Source organism: Aotus nancymaae, unplaced genomic scaffold (genome assembly GCF_030222135.1).
Source record: "Aotus nancymaae isolate 86718 unplaced genomic scaffold, 86718_ANA_hifiasm-v0.15.2.pri h1tg000014l, whole genome shotgun sequence".
NCBI lineage: Eukaryota > Metazoa > Chordata > Mammalia > Primates > Aotidae > Aotus > Aotus nancymaae.
This window is the reverse complement of record NW_026988425.1, coordinates 87,707,170-87,730,202: the sequence shown is the minus strand read 5'-3', so window position 1 is coordinate 87,730,202 and position 23,033 is coordinate 87,707,170. Positions and strand designations below refer to the sequence as shown.

The window sequence follows — 23,033 nt, the reverse complement described above, 5'->3', positions numbered from 1 at the left end:
TCAGTATGATTGAATTTGACTTGTTTGCAGGTAAGCCAGAATAAGTTGGGAAATCTTAAAATATGCCAATTTATTTAAAATTAATGTATCTTAAAATTAAATGAAGAAATACTTTGTTACTAATTAAAAAATATTTTTTTGGCTGAAATTGGTGTACAACCCTTTTATATTATCCATTGCGTCCATTCAAGTTTAAACATTGTTTTTCTTTAGAGAAAGTACAGGTAATAATCCTACAGTGTCCTTATTGTGAAAAAAGTTAATATCCTGATTTTGAATATATATATATTATATATATATATATTTTAATGCTAGTGGCTGTGATATATATATATATATAATATATATATATATCACAGCCACTAGCATTAAAATAATGCTTTCTTAAACTTACATATCACAGTCACTGAAATTATTTGTGTTAGTGTTTTATCTGTGACTTGGGCTTATTCTACTGGATCTTGCTTAGAATAGAGTTGGATTGAGATTGGTATGTGTTTGGAGTCCTGATCAATAAGATCATTTGCATTTTAGCCAAAATATATGGAGAATGAATGTAAATCAAATGTAACTCAATATCAACACTTATTAATTGATCATCTATAATTTGTAAGATACTAGGTCCTGGGGATGGAGCAGTGAAAAAAAATTCTTGCCTACATGGAACTTACATTCTTGTGGGTTGGGACACAGAAAATAAATAGGATAAATAAGTAGAATATATAGTATATTACATGTGACAAATGCTTTGAAGAAAAAGCTATGGAGGGGGGTTCAGGAAATACTGGATTGTTGAGAGTAGGGGGATGGCAAGATTAAAATGTTAAATAGCATGTGGAGGGAAGGTTTCACTGAGGTGAGGAAGTGACTTTGAGTACATATCTGAAGAGGTTAGGGAATAAACTGTGTATATGCTAGAGGGAAGACTGTTCCAGATGGAACAAGTCCTTTCCTTTTCTGGGTTCCCTTTTCAGCTGGCTAAGTTTGTTGGAACCTATACGGTTGGGTAGATATGACTGTACATTCACTCAGGCTTTCTGCCTTGACAGAATGTCCAGCAAAGAAGTGAAGACTGCTCTAAAAAGTGCTCGAGATGCAATCAGAAACAAAGAATATAAAGAAGCTTTGAAACATTGTAAGGTAACCAGTATTTTTTTCTTCCACAATAAAAGTATGTTACCCACTCATAAACATTATTGATTTGTAATATGTGAATTATTTACTGTCCAAACACAACAAAAGTGGTAAGGCCCATATAGTAGAACCATTAGAATGGTTGGACTTTTAACACCCAATTAGCAGGATAAACTATCACTGCCAGAAATTTCTCTGTATTGGTAACTTATCAAAACCAAGTTCTTAAAACCTGAATGTCCTATAAATGTCTTTTGATAGTTGTATCATGGAATACTGCTGTATCTTAAAGTTTTCATTGTTTAATGACATGTAAGTGTTCTAATTCTGTTTGGTTTGTGGATGAGAGGATCAAGATTATAAAGCTCATTTTTATGCTGATGGCAATGTTTCTATTCAGAGGGAGAAATTGATCTTGGGGGAGAGACAGAGGGTAGTAGTAGGAGTGAAGTCATCAGTAGGTGAGAGACACAATGGGATCCAGAGCTTGAGGGTGCCCTTTAACCCTTTTCCATCTTAACAGGAGAGAATATAGGTGCCAATCCATACAGTGTTAGGCTTGCAGATTTGGTGGTGGGAAGAGCTTTCTTCTCTAATGGCTTCTATTTTCTTGGTGAAGTATAAGATGAAACTGGGAGAAGACTTGGTTAGGAGGTTTGAGATAAAAGAAGGTATGAAATAGTTTCTTTCTTTCTTTCTTTTTTTTTCCCCTGGTGGGAAAACAAAATAGCTAGTAAGGATTGGAAAGATTAGGCAGTGCTAGTGATTGCCCATTTGAAGTTTCAAGCTATTAAAGCGAAATTGGTGAACTCCATTGTAGTTTTCTCTCTTCGTATTTAGCTTCTCAGGTTTGGAGATGGGAATGATGGGGTTCAACTGTGGATGAAGAGAAAGATGAGAGGAAAGACATGCAAAGGAGTTGAGGATGTGATGACAAGGGAGTGAGGACAGTGATGAGTCCTGGAGTCTGACCTGGATAAGGAGGAATGAGAAATGAGAAGTGGGCTGATAGGCAATGGAAAAAGGGGTCAAGGTAAAAAAAAATTAGAGAGGATGGATCCAAGATGGCTGATTAGAAACAGCTGAGGACTGCAGCTCCCAGCAAAAGCACGGATGGTGAGTGGATGCTGCATTTCCAGACGGATTTTTATTGCCCACAGACCAGGAGATTCCCAGGCGGAGGAGCCCCGTGGGTCGCCAGCGCAGCTGTTTTGGCTGGCGCGGTGGGTCGCCACACAAAATACACAGGTCCAGGCGCCGTTTTAGCTGGCGATTGGAGCTTCTGGGAGACAGAGTCACCCATTCAACTGATAAAAAAGGGGACTGAAACAGGGAGCCAGGCCAGGAGATTCCTGGGCAAAAAAGTGCCACGAATCTCAGCGCGGCTGTTTCAGTCGGCGCAGTGGGTCACCGCAGGGGAAATCACACAGATCCTGGTGCCTTTTCAACAGGCAACTAGAACACCTAGGAGACAGAGTCGCCCGTTTAACTGAAAAAATAAAAAAAGGGGTCTGAGGCAGGGAGCCAGGTGATCAGGCTCGGCTGGTCCCACCCTCACAAGAAAACAGCAATCTGAAACACTCTGGATTGAGAGTTTCACAGCAAGCACAGCTGAACCCAGGACAGTACAGCTCTGTGGGGGAGGGGCGTCCACCATTACCGAGGCAGTCCACCACTATGGAGGTAGTCTGCCATTGCTGAGGCAGCCCACCATTGCCAAGGCAACCCACCATTACAGAGAGAGTCTGCCATTACAGGGGTGGGCCACCACTGCCAAGGCAGTTCTAACTGTACCCGTATAAACAGGACTGCAGGGAAGTTCACATGGCAGCTGGGCAGAGCCCACAGCAGCTCAGCAAAGCCTCTGCAGGCAGACTGTGACTAGGCTGCCTCCTCGCTGGGCAGGGCAGCCCTGAAAAAAGGCAACAGCACATCAGAAACTTATAAATAAAGCCCTAACTCCCTGAGACAGAGCACCTAGGGGGAAAAAAAAAAGGTGTTTATGAGTTCTGCTGCAGCAGACTTAAATGTACCTGCCCAGCAGCTCTGAATGAACAACGGAGCTCACAGCTCAGCAGTTGAGCTCCTATAAAGGATAGACTGTCTCGTCAAGCAGCTCCCTGACCCCTGTATATTCAAAGAGTCACCTCATAAAGGAGAACTCAGACTGACATCTGGCAGCTATCCTTCTGGGACAAAGATAGCAGAAGAAGAAACTGGCAGCAACCCTTACTGTTCTGCAGCCACTGTAGGTGATCCCCAGGCAAGCAGGGCCTGGAGTGGACCTCAGCAGTCCTACAGCAGGGGGTCCTGAATGTTAGAAGGAAAACTAAGAAACAGAAAGAAATAACTTCATCATCAACAAACTGGACGTCTACTCAGAGACCCAATCAGAAAGTCAACAACTACAAAGATGACAGGTGGATAAATCCACAAAGATGGGAAGTAGCCAATGCAAAAAGGATGAAAATACCCAAAACCAGAACACCTCTCCTCCTACAAGAGATCACAACTCCTCACCAGCAAGGGAACAAGGCTGGATAGAGAATGAGTGTGATGAATTGACAGAAACAGGCTTCAGAAGGTGGGTAATAAGAAACTTTTGTGAGCTAAAAGAACATGTTCTAACACAATGCAAAGAAACTAAGAACCTTGAAAAAAGATTTGACGAAATGCTAACGAGAATAAACAACTTGGAGAGGAATATGAGTGAATTGATGGAGCTGAAAAACACAACATGAGAACTTCACGAAGCATACACAAGTTTCAACAGCCAAATTGACCAAGCAGAAGAAAGGATATCAGAAGTCAAAGATCAACTCAATGAAATAAAACGAGAAGGCAAGATTAGAGAAAAGAGGGTAAAAAGGAATGAACAAAGTCTCCAAGAAATATGGGACTATGTGAAAAGACCTAATCTACGTTTGATAGGTGTACCAGAATGTGACGGAGAGAATGAATCCAAGTTGGAAAACAGTCTTCAGGATATTATCCAGGAAAACTTCCCCAACCTAGCAAGGCAGGCCAATATTGAAGTCCAGGAAATACAGAGAACACCACAAAGATATTCCTCTAGAAGAGCAACCCCAAGGCACATAATCATCAGATTCACCAGGGTTGAAATGAAGGAGAAAATGCCAAGGGCAGCCAGAGAAAGGTCGGGTTACCCAAGGCACATAATCAATCATTCCAACCAGGGCTGAAATGAAGGAGAAAATGCCAAGGGCAGCCAGAGAGAAAGGTCGGGTTACCCACAAATGTAAGCCCATCAGACTCACAGCGGATCTCTCAGCAGAAACCCTACAAGCCAGAAGAGAGTGGGGGCCAATATTCAACATCCTTAAAGAAAAGAACTTTCAACCCAGAATTTCATATCCAGCCAAACTAAGCTTCATAAGTGAAGGAGAAATAAAATCCTTTACAAACAAGCAATTACTCAGAGATTTCATCACCACCAGGCCTGCTTTACAAAAGCTCCTGAAAGAAGTACTAAACATAGAAAGGAACAACCAGTACCAGTTACTCCAAAAATGTACCAAATAATAAAGAGCATCGACAAAATGAAGAAACTGCATCACCTAATGGGCAAAACAGCCAGCTAGCATCAAAATGGCAGGATCAAATTCACACATAACAATATTAACCCTAAATATAAATGGGCTAAATGCCCCAATCAAAAGACACAGACTGGCAAATTGGATAAAAAGCCAAAACTCATCGATGTGCTGTATCCAGGAAACCCATCTCACATGCAAGGATACACAAAGGCTCAAAATAAAGGGATGGAGGAAGATTTACCAAGCAAATGGAGAGCAAAAAAAAAAGCAGGAGTTGCAATTCTCATCTCTGATAAAATAGACTTTAAAGCAACAAAGATCAAAATAGACAAAGAAGGACATTACATAATGGTAAAAGGATCAATGCAACAAAAAGAGCTAACGATCCTAAATATATAGGCACCCAATGCAGGAACACCCAGATACATAAAGCAAGTTCTTAAAGACTTACAAAGAGACTTAGACTCCCACACAATAATAGTGGGAGACTTTAACACCTCATTGTCAATATTAGACAGATCAATGAGACAGAAAATTAACAAGGATATCCAGGACTTGAACTCAGACCTGGACCAAGCAAACCTAATAGACATTTACAGAACTCTCCACCCCAAATCCCCAGAATATACATTCTTCTCAGCACCACATCATACCTACTCTAAAATTGACCACATAATTGCAAGTAAATCATTCCTCAGTAAATGCAAAAGAACAGAAATCATAACAAACAGTCTCTCAGACCACAGTGCAATCAAGTTAGAACTCAGAATTCAGAAACTAACTCAGAACTGCACAGCTTCATGGAAACTGAACAACTTTCTCTTGAATGTTGACTGGATAAACAATGAAATGAAGGCAGAAGTAAAGATGTTCTTCCAAACCAACGAGAACGAAGACACAGCATACCAGAATCTCTGGGACACATTTAAAGCAGTGTCCAGAGGAAAATATATAGCAATAAATGCCCACATGAGAAGCAAGGAAAGATCTAAAATCGACACCCTATCGTCAAAATTGAAAGAGCTATGGGGGCAAGATCAAAAAAACTCAAAGCCTAGCAGAAGACAAGAAATGACTAAGATCAGAGCAGAACTGAAGGAGATAGACACAAAAAACCCTTCAAAAAATCAGTAAATCCAGGAACTGGTTTTTGCAAAAGATCAACAAAATAGACAGACCACTAGCCAGATTAATAAAAAAGAAAAGAGAGAATAATCAAATAGATGCAATAAAAAAACGATAAAGGGGATATCACCACAGATTGCACAGAAATACAAACCATCATCACAGATTATGAAAAACAACTCTATGTACATAAACTGGTAAACCTGGAAGAAATGGATAAATTCCTGGACACTTGCATCCTCCCAAGCCTAAGCCACGAAGAAGTTGAAACCCTGAATAGACCAATAACAAGGGCAGAAGTTGAGGCAGCAATTAAGAGCCTACCACCCAAAAAAAGCCCAGGTCCAGTTGGGTTTGCAGCCAAATTCTACTAGACATACAAAGAGGAGCTGGTACCATTCCTTCTGAAACTATTCCAAACAATCCAAAAAGAGGGAATCCTTCCCAAGTCATTTTATGAGAGCAACATCATCCTGATACCAAAACCCGGCAGAGATTCAGCAAGAAAAGAAAACTTCAGGCCAATATCCATGATGAACATAGATGCAAAAATCTTCAATAAAATACTGGCAAGCCGATTGCAACAGCACATCAAAAACTTATCCACCATGATCAAGTAGTCTTCATCCCAGGAATGCAAGGCTCGTTCAACATACACAAGTCTGTAAATGTAATTCACCACATAAACAGAACCAAAGACAAAAACCACATGATTATCTCAATTGATGCAGAGAAGGCCTTTGACAAAATTCAGCAGCCGTTTATGCTAACGACCTTCAATAAACTAGGTATTGATGGAACGTATCTCAAAATAATAAAAGCTATTTATGACAAACCAGCAGCCAATATCATACTGAATGTGCAAAAACTGGAAGCATTCCCTTTGAAATCTGGCACTGGACAAGGATGCCCTCTCTCACCACTCCTATTCAATATGGTATTGGAAGTTCTAGCCAGAGCAATCAGGCAAGAAAAAGAAATAATGGGTATTCATATAGGAAAGGAGGAAGTCAAATTGTCTCTATTTGCAGATGACATGTTTGTATATTTAAAAGACTTCATTGTCTCAGCCCAAAATCTCCTGAAACTGATAAGCAACTTCAGCAAAGTCTCAGGATATAAAATCAAGGTGTAAAAATCACAAGCATTCCTACACAGCAATAGCAGACTTAAAGAGTGCCAAATCAAGAACAAACTGCCATTCACATTGCTACAAAGAGAATAAAATACCTAGAAATACAACTAACAAGGAACGTAAAGGACCTCTTCAAGGAGACCTACGAACCACTGCTCAAGGAAATAAGAGAGGACACAAACAGATGGAGAAATATTCCATGCTCATGGTTAGGAAGAATCAGTATCGTGAAAATGGCCATACTGCCCAAAGTAATTTACAGATTCAATGCTATTCCCATCAAGCTACCAATGACCTTCTTCACAGAACTGGAAAAAACCACCTTAAACTTCATATGGAACCAAAAGAGAGCCTGCATAGCCAAGTCAATTCTAAGCAGAAAGAACAAAGCGGGAGGCATCACACTACCGGACATCAAACTATACTACAAGGCTACAGTAATCAAAACAGCATGGTACTGGTACCAAAACAGAGATATAGACCAATGGAACAGAACAGAGGCCTCGGAGGCAACAGCACACATCTACAACCATCTGATCTTTGACAAACCTGACAAAAACAAGCAATGGTGAAAGGATTCCCTGTTTAATAAATGGTGTTGAGAAAACTGGCTAGCCATGTGCAGAAAGCAGAAACTGGACCCCTTCCTGACACCTTACACTAAAATTAACTCCAGATGGATTAAAGACTTAAACATAAGACCTAACACCATAAAAACCCTAGAAGAAAATCTAGGCAAAACCATTCAGGACACAGGCATAGGCAAGGACTTCATGACCAAAACACCAAAAGCATTGGCAACAAAAGCCAAAATAGACAAATGGGACCTAATAAAACTCCACAGCTTCTGCACAGCAAAAGAAACTGTCATTAGAGTGAATTGATAACTGACAGAATGGGAAAAAATTTTTTGCAATCTATCCATCTGACAAAGGACTAATATCCAGAATCTACAAACGACTAAAACAGATTTACAAGAAAAAAACAAACAAGCCCATTCAAAAGTGGGTGAGGGATATGAACAGACACTTTACAAAAGAAGACATACATGAGGCCAACAAACATGAAAAAATGCTCATCATCACTGGTCATTAGAGAAATGCAAATCAAAACTACATTGAGATACCATCTCATGCCGGTTAGAATGGTGATCATTAAAAAATCTGGAAACAACAGATGCTGGAGAGGATGTGGAGAAATAGAAACACTTTTACACTGTTGGTGGGAGTGTAAATTAGTTCAACCATTGTGGAAGCAATGTAGCGATTCCTCAAGGACCTAGAAATAGAAATTCTATTTGACCCAGCAATCCCATTACTGGGTATATATCCAAAGGATTATAAATTGTTCTACTATAAGGACACATGCACATGAATGTTCATTGAAGCACCGTTTACAATAGCAAAGACCTGGCACCAACCCAAATGCCCATCGATGATAGACTGGACAGGGAAAATATGGCACATATACACCATGGAATACTATGCAACCATAAAAAACGATGAGTTCATGTCCTTTGTAGGGACATGGATGAACCTGGAAACCATCATTCTCAGCAAACTGACACAAGAACAGAAAATCAAACACCACATGTTCTCACTCATAGGTGGCTGTTGAACAAGGAGAACACATGGACACAGTGAGGGGAGCATCACACACTGCAGTCTGTTCAGGGGGAAATAGGAGGGACAGCGTGGGGGTGGCGAGTTGGGGAGAGATAGCATGGGGAGAAATGCCAGATATAGGTGATAGGGAGGAAGGCAGCAAATCATACTGCCATGTGTGTACCTATGCAACAATCTTGCATGTTCTTCACATGTACCCCAAAACCTAAGATGCAATTAAAAAAAGACAAAAAAATTAGAGAAATCAAAGGTTAAATATTTCTTACCATGGGACTACTACAGTAATTGAGCTGGGATGGTAGGAGAGGAGCAGAATAGTACTATGCTGGAAATTCAGATTTTGGATAGGTGAATAGTGTGGAGAACACATAACTGAGAGGCCACAGTGTTCAGTGGGATATCAACGTGAATGTTAGAATGAATACAGGCATTGAGGTGGAAAAGAAGGATACAGAATTTTCACTGAAGGAAAGGGGAGTTAGGAAGTTGGTAGATTGTAGCAACAAGAAGGCTCTTTTTAGTAGTGTAGTTGTATAGGTTGAGGCTTCAAAGGTAATAGGGTTGTTGAAGGAGGAAGGAGCAAAAGAGGACTGCAGGTGACAGTGTGAGCAAAGAGAAGCTGTTTCTTACCTCCTAGGCCTATGGCATGTGAAATGTAAAAGAAGCCAACTGCAACCTGTAGGATCTATAGAGGAATTAGCCACGTTTTCATTGAGGCAGAACTTGTTGTGGTTAAAAGAAAGGTTGAAAATATGGAGGGAACTTGGCTGATCCAGATTGGGAGTTCCAGAGGGCACAATGAAGAATTTAAGAGAGTGGTAGGGAGGGAATTGGGCAAGACTGGGGCATATACATGGCAATATGAGGATGAGAGTCTAAGAAGTAAAGAGGTAAAGGATACCCTTTTGAGATTTATGTTTCTGGTAGTGACTGATGGAGCCCAGCAGAGATGCAGGCCATGATAGTACTAATCCTGATGCAGAAGAAGGTGGGCAGTGTTCCAAGTGGGGACAGGTTGTGGATGGAGTACAAGAAGGGAAGAGGGACTATTGCCTTCAGCACTAGGTTTATCTAATTGATTCATGTGAGTCTGTTTCGGTTATTATATACAGTACCACTGTAGCTGTCTTTTTTCTGCAGACCTTCTGCAAAATTCAGTTATGAGTTCCACCAAATATTTCAAAATTTGTACTAGCAAGACCCAATTAGAAAATGCAAATGGATAACTAATAGTTATAAATGCCTAATTACTAATGTGTAGTAACCCAGAATCTTGGTTGAGACTAAATGAATTTTTAAGTAAAAGAATGTTGCCTTTGCTGTGGTTTTGTCTGATCATCACCTTGTCTGCCTGTGATGGCACTTTATCACATGATATGAGTATCCCTTCAGGGAAGCCTTCTCCAGTTTGTACAGAGTTAGGTACTTTTTTCTCTGTGTTTTTTCAGAGTCTCATACTTGCTTTCACCACATCGTTGGTAATTATTTTCTTAAACATCCATTTCGGATTCTGAAAACCTGGTCATCAGGCAGATAGTTGGTACTTAACTAATTGCTGGTTGAATATGGCATTTTGTTCAGCAGTTAAATGCCAGCCATTGTACTTGGTGTTGGGAACATAAGCACTAATAAGGCCCCAGTGTTTAGAGCTTAACTTTGGTAGTTACATCATTGTTGTGTTTTGTTAGGAGGCAACATTATTATGTTGAAGTCAAAATAAATAAATATCTAAATTTGATGTTTTATTCTGGGAAGCAAGAATTGCAATTTGAGGCATGCACACACAAGCTAAGTGGTCTTTTGTATATCTGAAGAACAAAGAGAAGGTTGGCCATTTTATTGGAAAGAAAAATGTTATGTATTATTTGGAAAGAAAGCTCATTAGTACTAGAAATAGTAGGTAAAACTAGCTGAGAGTCATGGCAGCTACTGGGGAAAACTGGTCTTAGGGTTACAGCAGGCCCTCTCAGCAGCTGGGCTTTTGGAAAATTTAATTCTTGGAGCAGGTGTTCTGAGCCCTGAGTGCTTTTCCCCCTGGTGCTCCCTTTACTCTGACTTAGGTGACAAGAATGACCCAATTTGTGTAATCAGTGTGTTCACAGATAGAATGGAGCTTGTACTGCATATTAGGGACAGATTATTAGAAGTGTTATGTGGATGCACTTAAGTCTAATAATCTGACTGGCTCAACTCATGAAAATGTTCTTATTTTCTCTAGAATAAGTAAAACCTTAAGAGGCTAATTTCATTTTAGTTATTGGTTTTATTTTTCTTCCCCTAAAACATATTTGCTAACGGCTTCAAGCTATTTTATTTTACCTTAGCAGATAGTTGTTATTTCTGAAAGCAGTATCTCTACATATAATTTTTATTCCAGTTGGCAGATGTTGTTTAAACATTCATTGCCACTATTTATTTTGAACATATTTGGTATAGTCACATTGGGGTGTCTACTTTCTTAGCCTGTAATCTCAAGAAAAATCCATGTGTCTAATATGGGGAAACTATCGTGGTAAAGGAAAATGTGAGAATTGGATTAAGTGAAATGAGATGGAGAACAGTTTTGTGAATTTGACCAGTAGCAGTATGGAGACAGGCAGGATGATTGAGTAGTTACTATTCTTTATATACCTAGTATTCTCAAAGAGCATAGGGAGACATTTGGTGGAGGTATCAGTATCACTCGGGCAGCTTTAAAAAAAAAAACCCTCATATTTCAAAGCCATTATGGTCACTCATACAGTCCAACTTTTTCTTTCCCTGAGGAAACTGAAAGCAGATAGGTTAAATGACATTCTGAAGGTTGCCCTGTTAGTGGTAGATACAGATTTCCTGACTCATAAGTAGACTTTGTTATTGTTAGTTCATTTGCTTACAAAATTTAATGACCTGCTCTTTTAATTTTTTTTTTTAAATCAGGCAGTGTTAAAACAGGAGAAAAATAACTATAATGCCTGGGTTTTTATTGGTGTTGCTGCAGCTGAACTAGAACAACCTGATCAGGCCCAGGGTGCCTATAAAAAAGCTGCTGAATTAGAGCCAGACCAATTACTAGCTTGGCAGGTAAGTAGAAAAAAATTTTTTTTCTGTATTATTGGAATGGATTTTTTTTTTTTTTGCATTTTTCAAAATACAGATAACAACATTAAGCTAAGCATTTAGACCTACATTTGCCCCATGTAAGAAAAAAATTAAATTTATTTGTTTTCTAAACCTAAATGTTAGTTTAGAAAAAAAGTGGTGCAAAGGATGTTTGTTAACACTGTTTAACATCCTGCCTAATGGATGATTTCTAAATGTGAGCACTCAAATGTCAATCTCTACCTTAGTTACATGCGCATGTAAAAGACTTATCCACAATATTATTCTTTATGCTTACTGAGGAAAGATGTTTTTTAATATTTCCTAAAAATAAAATAATATAAAAATGTTAATGTTTCTATTTTTGAGTCCAAGTTAAATTCTTTTTTTTTTTTACTTAGTGGTCTTAATGTTTTTGCTTAGATTCTCCAACTTTTTCATATTTAATAACTTTGTTTGGTATCTCAATCACACCTTTGAGACTGATCAATAGGATGTAGTATGCTCTGGAAAGTGTGAACCTGTTTGTCTCGGGTTCATGTGAATAAGAACTTGAGGATATCTGGTAACACATTTAGAGAAATGGCTGCTTTTATAGTATACTGAGTGGTTTAGGATAGCTAATCTTTCTTTGAAGCAAAAATGACAATTTTCACAGACTAATTTTTTTTTGATCATATCATAAAGGTGGTGTCACATAAATCTTAAAATTAAATTTTCACGACACCTCATCCACCAATGGTAACTGTAGAATGGTTATGCTAGTTAGCTTGACTCACAATGTATACATATATCAAAACATCAAGTTGTATACTTTAAAAATATACAATTTTATATTTCAAAGATATATCAATAAAATAGTTTAAAATAGATGCTGAAATTTTAAAAAAATAGTGTCACATAGTACTTTTAGGTGGTAAGATTGTAGAATAGCCATTAAAAGTGTTTATTATTGTGAAACACTTAAAATGAATTTTCAAAAGAAAAGGGAATGGTATAACGAACCCCTTTATTCCTGTCATGCAGACTCAACAATATTCAATTTACCTGAGTCCTCCAACCTCCAGTTTTTATATTGAGGCAAATCCCAAACATATCATTTCATTTGTAAATTATAATAATCTTTTTTTCATAAATAATCTTTATAGTTTATCATATTATTTAGCAAAATAAATGAATGTGAGAACAGCAAATGCTTTAGGAAAAAGAATAATCACGACTACTTCTTCTTTTAGGGGCTGGCAAACTTGTATGAGAAATGTAATCACATAAATGCTAAGGATGACTTACCTGGTGTTTACCAAAAGCTCCTGGATCTTTATGAAAGGTAATTCTTGTATGAGGAAAGTCCAGTTTCTATCAAAGCTGGAATTTTAATAAACTGATTAAAATTCACATAGAAGTATTCATACATTTGTCACAGAATCATTTGTGATTAAAATAGAATCAAAACACTATTAGTAAGAGGACTGACTAATTTTAGAACTCCAATATTATTTTCAGACAATATAATGGAAGACAATATTTCTTAAACCTGTTTTTTATGAGGAGCTCATTTTAGAAAATTTTACTGTAGTATGAAAGAAGATATGTTCTAATTTAAAATAGTACCTGAAATTGTTAATGGAATACTTAAATTTTAGTGTTTTAAGTCCTTGGTTATTTTTATTAATCAGATTCAAAATCCTTTTTTGTGTGTGTGTTTTGTTTTCTTCTAAGTGTTGACAAACAGAAGTGGTGTGATGTCTGCAAGAAACTAGTGGATCTGTATTACCAAGAAAAGAAATACCTAGAGGTTGGTGAATGATTTTCTTTCTTCTTTTAATAATAGATGGGGTTCTATGCTTTTGCTATTTTTATGTATTGACAGATTAAAAATATTTTTTATTTGCAGATCTTACATTTTGACATTTTTATATTTTGGACAAAATAATCATTTAAAATCTCCTTCTTTAATAGGTGGCTCGAACATGGCACAAGTTGATAAAGATACGGCAGGAAGAAGGCGCAGACAACCAAGAGCTTCATCAACTATGGAGAAAGTTGACTCAGTTCCTGGCTGAAAGTACAGAGGACCAGAATAATGAAACCCAGCAATTGGTATTGACTCATTTATTCCTCAAGTTTGTTCTTGAAAATTGATCATCTAATTGAATTTAGAGAATAATTGATTATTGTCATTTTAATTTCCATTTCCCTAATAATGTTGAGTATCTTTTCACGTGTCTGTTTGCATCTGTGTATTTTCTTTGGTGAAGTGTCTGTTTGTATTTTGGCTCATTTTTTTATTGGGTTTGTTTCTTTTTATTGAGTTTAAAAAAATTTTTTTAGGTTTTTGGGGAACAAGTAGCATTTGGTTACATGAGTAAGTTCTTTAGTAGTGATTTGTGAGATTTTGGTGCACCCATCACCCGAGCAGTGTACACTGAACCCAATTTACAGTCTTTTATCCCTCACTCTCCTCCCATCTTTTCCCTTGGGTCCCCAAAGTCCATCGTATTATTCTTATGCCTTTGTATCCTCCTAGCTTAGAGTGAGAACATACAATGTTCTTGTTGTATGTTGGCTTATGAGTGAGAACATACAATGTTTGGTTTCATTCCTCAGTTACTTCACTTAGAATAATAGTCTCCAGTTTCATCCAGGTTGCTGTGAATGCCATTAATTCATTCCTTTTTATGGCTGATTACTGTTCCATTTTGTGTGTGTGTGTGTGTGTGTGTGTGTGTGTGTGTGTGTGTGTATGTGTGTGTCACAATTTCTTTATCCACTCATTGATTGATGGGCATTTGTCCTGGTTCTGTATTTTCGCAGTTGTGACTTGTGCTGCTATACACATGCATGTGCAAGTATCTTTTTTGTATAATGACTTCTTTTCCTCTGGGTAGATACGCAGTAGAGGGATTGCTGGATCAAATGGTGTTCTACTTTTAGTTCTTTTTTTTTTCTGAGGCAGAGTCTCACTGTGTTGCCCAGGCTGGCATGCAGTGGCATGATCTTGGCTCACTGCAACCTCTGCCTCCTAGGTTTAAGCAGTTCTCCTGCCTCAGGCTCACAAATAGCTGGGGTTACAGGCATGTGCCACAATGCCTGGCTAATTGTCGTATTTTTAGTAGAGACAGGGTTTCACCATGTTAGCTGTGCTGATCTTGAACTCCTGACCTCAAGTGATCTGCCCACTTCAGCCTCCCAAAGTGCTGAGATTACAGGCATAAGCTACCACGCCCGGCCTACTTTTAGTTCTTTAAGGAGTCTCCACACTGTTTTCCACAGTTGTACTAGTTTACACTCCCACCAGCGTATAGAAGTGTTTCCTTTTTATCATATCTGCACCAACATCTATTGTTTTTTAATTTTTTGATTATGGCCATTCTTGCAGGAGTAAGGTGTATCACATTGTGGTTTTGATTTGCATTCTCCTAATCATTAGTGATGTTGAGCATTTTTTCATATGTTTGTCAGCCATTTGTATATCTTCTTTTGAGAATTGTCTATTCATGTCCTTAGCCCACTTTTTAATGGGATTGTTGGTCTTTTTTCTTGCTAGTTTTTTGAGTTCCTTGTAGATTCTGGATAGTAGTCCACGAATTACATAGGAAATAGGACATTCAGTGATGATTCAATGGATGCTCAAAAAAAAGACTGTATGTTAGACTAGATATTTTGTAAATGTACAATTTTAAATTCATAGAGGCTCTTTTAGATAAAGTCAGAATTAATGGCCTATAGTCTCATACGGAGTCTGGATAGTGTGGAATTGGTACTCAGTGTATCAGAATTTCATTCTCTTGTGTTGATAAGAATCCTCAATAAATCAGTAACTTAATCACTGTAAAAAAGAAACTGAAAATTGGCTTTCACAAAACTGCTATGGTGTCTAAAAAGTTGTACCTTTAAAGGTGTGTTTCTTTATACTTCTGAGCTAAGAGTACTGAATTACTTTGAAGTTTAACAATTCCACTGTTTAGAGTATTTATATTTAGTATTTAGAATATTTACACCTAGAAAAAAAGTCTTATATTGTGCAGATTTTAAAGTAATTGAAAAGATTTTTTGAAAGACAAAAAAATAAATTGGTTTTGAAGCACTTTGGAAAATAATAATTTTTTTTTATTTGTAAGTTTAAAAGTCAGTTTAATTTCTTATTATAGTAAATAGCTACTTAATGTACACTTGTTAAATTGAGTGGAATTTTTAAATAAATATAGGCTCTATATAGGATAGGAAGTTCATTTCTTTGTATATGCATTCGTTTGTTCAATCATTAATTTGTTCCTTTATTCAGAAAGTATTTATTGACTACCTGTTATGTGTCAGGCAGTGTCCTAAGAGCTGCAGATTAAAATGTGAGAATAAGATGTCTACTTTTTGTGTGATAATGTGATTTATGTGTGCATAGATTCGGTCGTGGAAAAAATTGAGCAGTCACAAATACAGGCTCTATATAGGATAGGAAGTTCATTTCTCTGTAAATGTGTTCATTTGTTTACTCATTAATTTGTTTATTCAGCAAATATTTCTTGACTACCTACTATGTGTCAGGCAGGGTCCTAAGAGCTGGGGATAAAAATGTGAGAATAAGATTTGTGTTTGTGTGTGTGTGTGTGATAACATGGTTTATCTGTGCACAGACTCAGTTGTGGAAAAAAATGAGCAGTGACAAAATTAGGTAGTTTACCAGTTTCTCTTAAATTGTGTAATATCATAAAATAACTTCATTATTTTCCTTAAAATGAGGTAGGTTACCAGAATACCAAACACATTCCAAAATAAGTAAAATAACTTTTTGAATTGTCTTTCCTACCCTCTTCCATGAGAGAGAATTAATTATACTTATGATTTTAAGAATTGATTTCTAACTGTTAATAATAGATAAAGGATGGCGGATTTATTGTTACCTTGAATACTGAGTATTTGGAAAAAAAAGTGTCACAGATTTTTCATTTGGAATAATTTTATTACTGTTTTTAGAAATCTTCTGTGGTAGACCGTTTTGAGCTATGTTTCCTTATTTGTAAGATTATTAACTTTATCAGGGCAGTAACATTTTACTTATTTATGTAGACTTTATACCATACTTTCCAAACAAAATTTGAGATATTGAACTGCATTATGGATTTTTGGTATTAAGTCATGAGTATTCATTTTAAAAATGCAGAACATGTAGCCAAATGTGTGGTATGAAGGGCTTTATACCATTTGCCTTAGATTCTAGTATTGCTGTTCTTATTCAAGACATATTTAGAAGGCCTCTTGTCCTTCAAAGTCAGTTAATACTGACTTTAAGAAAAGAGTTAGAATGTTCTTCAGAGTCAGTTAGTACTGCAAAAAAGAAGTGATGGAATGTTCTTCAAAGTCACTTAAAACTGCATAAGAGGAGTGATTTCATTACAGTTCAATCATATCTCTGCTTTTCTTTTACCAAAAGTATCACCTGATTTTATAAATATTTTTTAAAGGTTGAAGATTTGCTATCATTGAAGATATTTCAAAGAATGTGCTAGTGATTTCAGAAGAGATGTTTTAAAAATGATATGTGAGCAGTAGTAGCTATACTTGCATATAGAACTATTCTCTGGTGGAATGCTTTGTAGAAGACAGCAAGCACTTGCAAGTGTGTTTTGTTAAGTTAATGTTATTAATGTATAGTTGTTACTTACCAGTTCAGTACAGTTTGCTGTCCAGTTGGAGTTAGAATGCATTCCAAAACTTACATATACATTTTTTTCCTCATTGAAGTTGTCAGGCTCAGACTGGAGAATACATTTGCAGCTAATTGAAGGTGTAGTTCGTGTAAGAGGGTCTTGTACATTTAATCATTTATCATTTAAGTATGATAGAGATGATACCTTTTTTATTTGTTTCAGCTTTTAACTGCTTTTGAGAATGCACTGGGATTATCAGATAACATTCCTAGTGAAGATCACCAAATACTTTATAGGCATTACATTCAGAGTTTATCCAAAGTAAGTTGATTTTTAAATCTCTAATGTGACATGTATGTATTTCTAATTAAGAAGGTGTTCACAAATACATTTTACGACTACTAGAATGTAGTGTATTTTGCTTTTATATTTTCAAGTTTCCTCATGAGACTGCTAGATTGAAGAAGGCCTGTGAAGGAATGATAAACATCTATCCTACTGTACAGTATCCATTAGAAGTGCTTTGTTTGCATTTAATTGAATCAGGTAATTTCTTCTTTATTATAGGGTGTGTCTTAGAGGTATATGATTGTATGAGTGATATTATTAATCAAAAAATGTTTTAGTGCCTACCATGTTTAAGGTGTTGTTTCTGTGTTTCTGGACATAAAAGGAAGCACAACGTGTAGTCTTTGTGTACATGAAAAGACTAATAAATATAGGAAAGTAGAGTAATACAGAAGAATTATGAGTTTCCAGATTTATTATTGATCAGTGAAATCTTTTTGATGCTGGGAATTGGAAGGGATCTTGAATTTTTTATAGATACTAGATAAGCAGGAATGGGGGAAACATACTCCAGCTGGCATGAGCAGAGATGTGGAGCTAGGTACATTTTTTAGGAATGGTAAAATTGGTTTGCTTGCTATAGTGGAAGAAAGAACTAAAATAAATAATATTTTGGCTAAATAGGTCAGTCTATATTACACAGAGCTATGAATATCACGGAAAGGATTTTTGGAAAGTTTAGCTGCCTCAGTGTTGATGTTATGTCATAGTGTCATAAGAACAGTGTTATGAATACTGTAATATTATAAAGTAATTAAATTCCTGAATTATCTAGTTTTTTAATGAAATAGAGCATCTTCAAGTGGGAGAATTTATCTCTGTGTATACTTCATGCTCTTGCATCTTCATGTACTTTGGGGAGAAGAGGGACGTGATGACAACTAACTTGCTGGGAGTTGGCAAATCTGTAGCTGTGGATATGTTCTACATAGGGCTGGTACTCTACCAGTTTATAAGAGGTTGGCTGTATTGGTTTTTTCCACCAGCCTCTTTCCTTTTTGTCAGTGTCTGTGTTTGTCAGTTTTTTTTTTTAATAATCCTAATTTTATGCCTGTATTCTCTTGAGATGAACAAGTTCATAGAAGTTAGTCTGAAATAAAAATGAAATAAAAATATTAGTACATACAACAGTGTGGTAGTGATTGTCAATTATTGCAGAGCTTTACTAATCCATTTAATTTTTTTCACTTTGTTGCTAAATGAGTATATACATGAGACTGCTTTTTGTGTGAATGACCCTCACATGTGTCATAGTAAAAAAAAAGGGTCGGAAACTACTGCTAGAGATAATTGTGAAGGAAAATTCCTTGGGAGAAAATGACCATTGCATCTATCTCAGTTTTCCTCACTTTAACTCTCCTTTTAAGTTCTCTTTACTTTTTTTTTTTTTTCTGGTGTCTGAATAAAAAAATGCTGTTACCTTCAGCTCTGGATTTTTTGGTGACAAGCAGATGCCCTTTGCCTTACTTTAACTAAGTCAAAGATAGACTTAGGAGAGTACCTTATATTACCATAAGAAGAAAGAGAAAGTAAAAAGTATAGTGAGTGGAGTATAAAGTCTTAAACTAACATGGTGTGTAGGACAGACTGTATAGAAGATGGACTAGTTTGAGTAGACATAGTGATACTAGGATTGAATGAACTAGGAGTATGACAGTGATGATAGAAAGGAACAGATGAATAAAAAAAATGAAAGTTATTTCTTAGAGGTAAAGGGAGAGAAAAATCAATTTTAACTTTCACCTCTCCTGAAAAGTTGGCCCAATATGGCATGATGCTTTGTAAGAAATGTAGGTTACTGAGAGGAGATGTTAATGGGGCAGTCAATGGGAAATGCCTATCAGTGGTTTGCAGATGAGAGATCAATACTAAGGATAGACATATGGTTTGAAAATCATTTGCCTGTAGGTGAAAAGGAGGTGGAATGGTTGCCATCAGAGGAGGACTAAAAGGAAAAATGCTGAGAACTGTGCTGTGGGCAATGCTGACTGGCTTGGAGGAAAAGAGATGAAAAAGAGGAAGGGAAGAAAGAGAAGGGATGAGGTCAGAGCAGAAGGTGGGCTCTGAGGAGAAGCAGCACCGAAGACAGGGAAAGAGCATTTCAGAACAGATTATTATGGTCTGTCTTGACAAATTGAGCCAACTGAGTTTATGATTATGATAAGGCTATTTTTTTTTTTAAATGAAAGTGATTGAATTAGAGCTTAGATTACAGTGATGGGGCAAGAATAGGAAAAAGTGGTTAGCAGTTACACAAATGAAAGTGAACTCGGCTAACTCCATTAGGGAGTAGTAGGATGAGAAAATGAAGCCTGCAGAGGGGTTAGTAAGCTTTTAGAGGGGAGGAAGAAGAACTGCAATAGCTGCGTGGCAGGAGTGTTTTAAGAAGAAAGAGTTAGTAGGTTAGTTAGTTAACATTATGAGTGTTGCGTTGAGGCCGAGGAGGATGAGGTACACCAAGCACAAGGAGCATACTTATGAAGCCTTGTGATTTTCTTTTTCTCTGATAGGAAGCTTAGTTCCAAAATCACCCAGTTTCTTCCAATTATAATATAAGACTCAGTGTGTCCCAAAGATAAGTAGGCTAATTTTCTTTATCATATGGTTCCGGTATCAATTCTTTTCCCCTATTCTGCTGTTACTGTTGCTATTGAAAAATTATTGGCTGGTGTTCACTCTTTTCTCTCTATTTCTTGTTCAGCTATTTATGGTTTGCACCATTCTCTCAGTCTTGGCTTGCTCACATGCCAAATGACACAGTGAATATTTTGAAATTTCTTTCTGAGGACTGACAGAATGCTTTCTCCATAAGCATAAACGTACTTATAATGTAGACTTGTTCTTATATTCCAAAAAGCCTACAAAATGATAGAAAAAATAGGATCAACAAATAGTCTACAGAGTTTTGCACATAAATTCAGTAGTTGACAAAGCACTTTCATAAAGAGATAGTGAAGGGATTATACTGATGATTTGAAAGTGTCTTGGTTTAAATGAAAAAGATTATTTTTGAATAAGGTTCTAGATTGGTATTGTGCAGAATGGAAAGTAAAGAAGGACTATATCACAGCAAAAAGGAGTGTAAATGTGTAGTAAAACCAGGGAAGTGTTCTTTCCCTTCTGAATTGTTGGTTGCAGGAATTTGTGGAATTGAGCAATTTAGGTTTAGGTACATTTCAAGGTAAAGTAGTATTCTTCGGGTGGAAGTTCAATAGTTAATGCAGGACAGTAGGAAGCTATGCCTAATTATTTCTTTTTTTCTTTTTATTGCTCCTCTAAACCAAACTTTCAGTATATGAAGAACTTCTGAGAATCTGTAAGGTCTTTGAAGTCTGAGCCACTCTCCCACAAAGTGCTTCAATGTCTGAACAATTTGATTCTTCACAGCAGTTAATCACTGGGTTCTCTTCCACAGAAGACAAATATATTTCATTCTCCTTTGTCCTACTTTGCCTGTTGAGAACTGAATATTCATTTTCAAAATGACTCAGTTTTTAAACCTTCATATAGAAAATAGTGAATGGCTTTCACAGTTGTCATCTGTTGAAATGTTTTTTTTTTTTTTTCATGCTAAATGACCTTTTTTATTTATCTTATTTTGCTTTGTTGCTGAAATGGGGGAGGATAAGAAACCTTGGCTTTTCAAATTCAAGCAGAAAAGAGCTGCTTTCAGATTTTGTGCTTTAAAACTATTAGAAAATCCAAGTGAAAATAAAGATATGAATGACACCAAATTGTACATTTTTTTTTCTTCCCCTCTCAAGCTAGGTTTATTTAAAAGAAAAATTAGATAGTATTGATCAGTTTCTTTGGGATGTCAGAAATAAATTTTTTTTAATTAAATTGACAGTGTTTTTGTAGTAAACTTTAAGAAACAGAATTGCATAGTTATTACTTAGCATCCAACAAGGACCTCTTCAGAATACCCTCTACCCTTGGAATTTTAGCCTTCATCAGCCCCAAATTTGGCTTGCTTTTTTGAGAAATAAAAATAATACTGTCTGACTGTTTTAAAGTTGTTAAATCTGGAACCTTAGAATCCTTTAAATTTAAAAAGAGCAGATAAGTACATGGTTTTCTGTTCAAAAGCAATGAAATCTATTTCCTCTGTTTTCGTCCTCCACCAAGGTATTTATTTAGCCAGGATTCTCAACAAGAGTAAGTATGAAGAAGAGAAGGATTGGGAGTTGAAGTTGAAATATTCTTTATTTCTTTATACAAAGATCATTAGTTTTATTATTACTGTTGCTAGTTTTGGTAACGCTATAGAAAATTCCTCTCAGTGCCACTTGGTCATATGTAGAGAATTGTTACCCAGGGCCAAACATGAGCATGGTCTCCCCAGATCTTATTTTGTTTTTATCGTTATGCTCCCAGGCTTTAGGAAAGCGAATATGTTAGGAGGTTTTCTTGTTTTTAAAGTTGTTTATGTTCATCTCAGCCTTTTGGCCTTTTGGAAACTGTTTTCATGTACCAACCTACACTTTGTTTACCTGTGTGTTGTTTAAGGTACCCTAACTATGGATGATCATTGGAAAGATGCATGATTTTTTTTTTCCCTATTTTCATCCAAGGTATAGTTCCTGTAATACAGGCAGTTTTTGTAGTCAAGGTAGTCTGTCATAAATTATGTTTCTGTGGAGGAAAAATGTTTAGACTCAGATGAGTAGAGACAAAAGGTAAGAATTTGGTAGCTTTTTTATTAGGATGGTGAAGATACTTAATTTTTTATAGTAATTTTCAGCTGTTACCTGTGAATAGACTAAGGCTTTTTAAACATCAATTCATGATAGTATTTCTAGAGGATTATCACAAAATTTCATGAACATCTACCATGTATCTCAGATACCATGCTGGTCTCTACTCTCCAGAGGTTACCATTTAGCCATAGAGGCAATAAAGGCAGAATATCCATGTTATAAGACTAATAATAAAGGTGATATATGGTATTAACAAATACTGTAGACCTGTGGTCTTTAAGTATGATCCCTGGACCAGTAGCATCAGCATCATCTGGTAACTTCTTAGAAATACAAATTCTTAGGTCCTAACCAGACCTACTGAACCGTAAACTTCAGGGATAGGGCTCAGCAGACTGTGTTTTAACAAGTCTTCCAAGTGATTCTGATAGTTTAGACAGTGTCTATTTTAGACGATACCACTGGATCAAAAGGGGAAAAGCTGCTGGTTTGTTTGGGAGGTTATAGGATGTAGGGAAGTAGGCATATCTAATTTTGGAATTCATATTTATGGAAGCAGTGGTGAGAACATATTGACAGGAAGTTCATGCCTAGAAGCATAATAGTAGCAGACTTGTGTCTTTTTTACTGGCTTACTAATCTAAGTAGTATTTCTTCCAATTTGTTTTCATATTTTGCCAAAC

At 36.6% G+C, this 23,033-nt stretch overlaps 1 protein-coding gene across 1 annotated transcript in view; it reads left to right on the top strand.

The window, feature by feature from the left end:
- The window catches only part of SKIC3 (SKI3 subunit of superkiller complex), a 95,032-nt gene that overhangs the window by 8,680 nt on the left and 63,319 nt on the right, over positions 1–23,033 (top strand). The window contains exons 3-9 of the mRNA XM_012477587.3: positions 1,050–1,140; positions 11,496–11,639; positions 12,893–12,984; positions 13,377–13,452; positions 13,617–13,757; positions 17,525–17,623; positions 17,740–17,848. Coding sequence (XP_012333010.2) covers positions 1,051–1,140; positions 11,496–11,639; positions 12,893–12,984; positions 13,377–13,452; positions 13,617–13,757; positions 17,525–17,623; positions 17,740–17,848 — 751 coding nt within the window. The 5' untranslated portion in view covers position 1,050. The remainder of the gene's footprint in view (positions 1–1,049; positions 1,141–11,495; positions 11,640–12,892; positions 12,985–13,376; positions 13,453–13,616; positions 13,758–17,524; positions 17,624–17,739; positions 17,849–23,033) is intronic.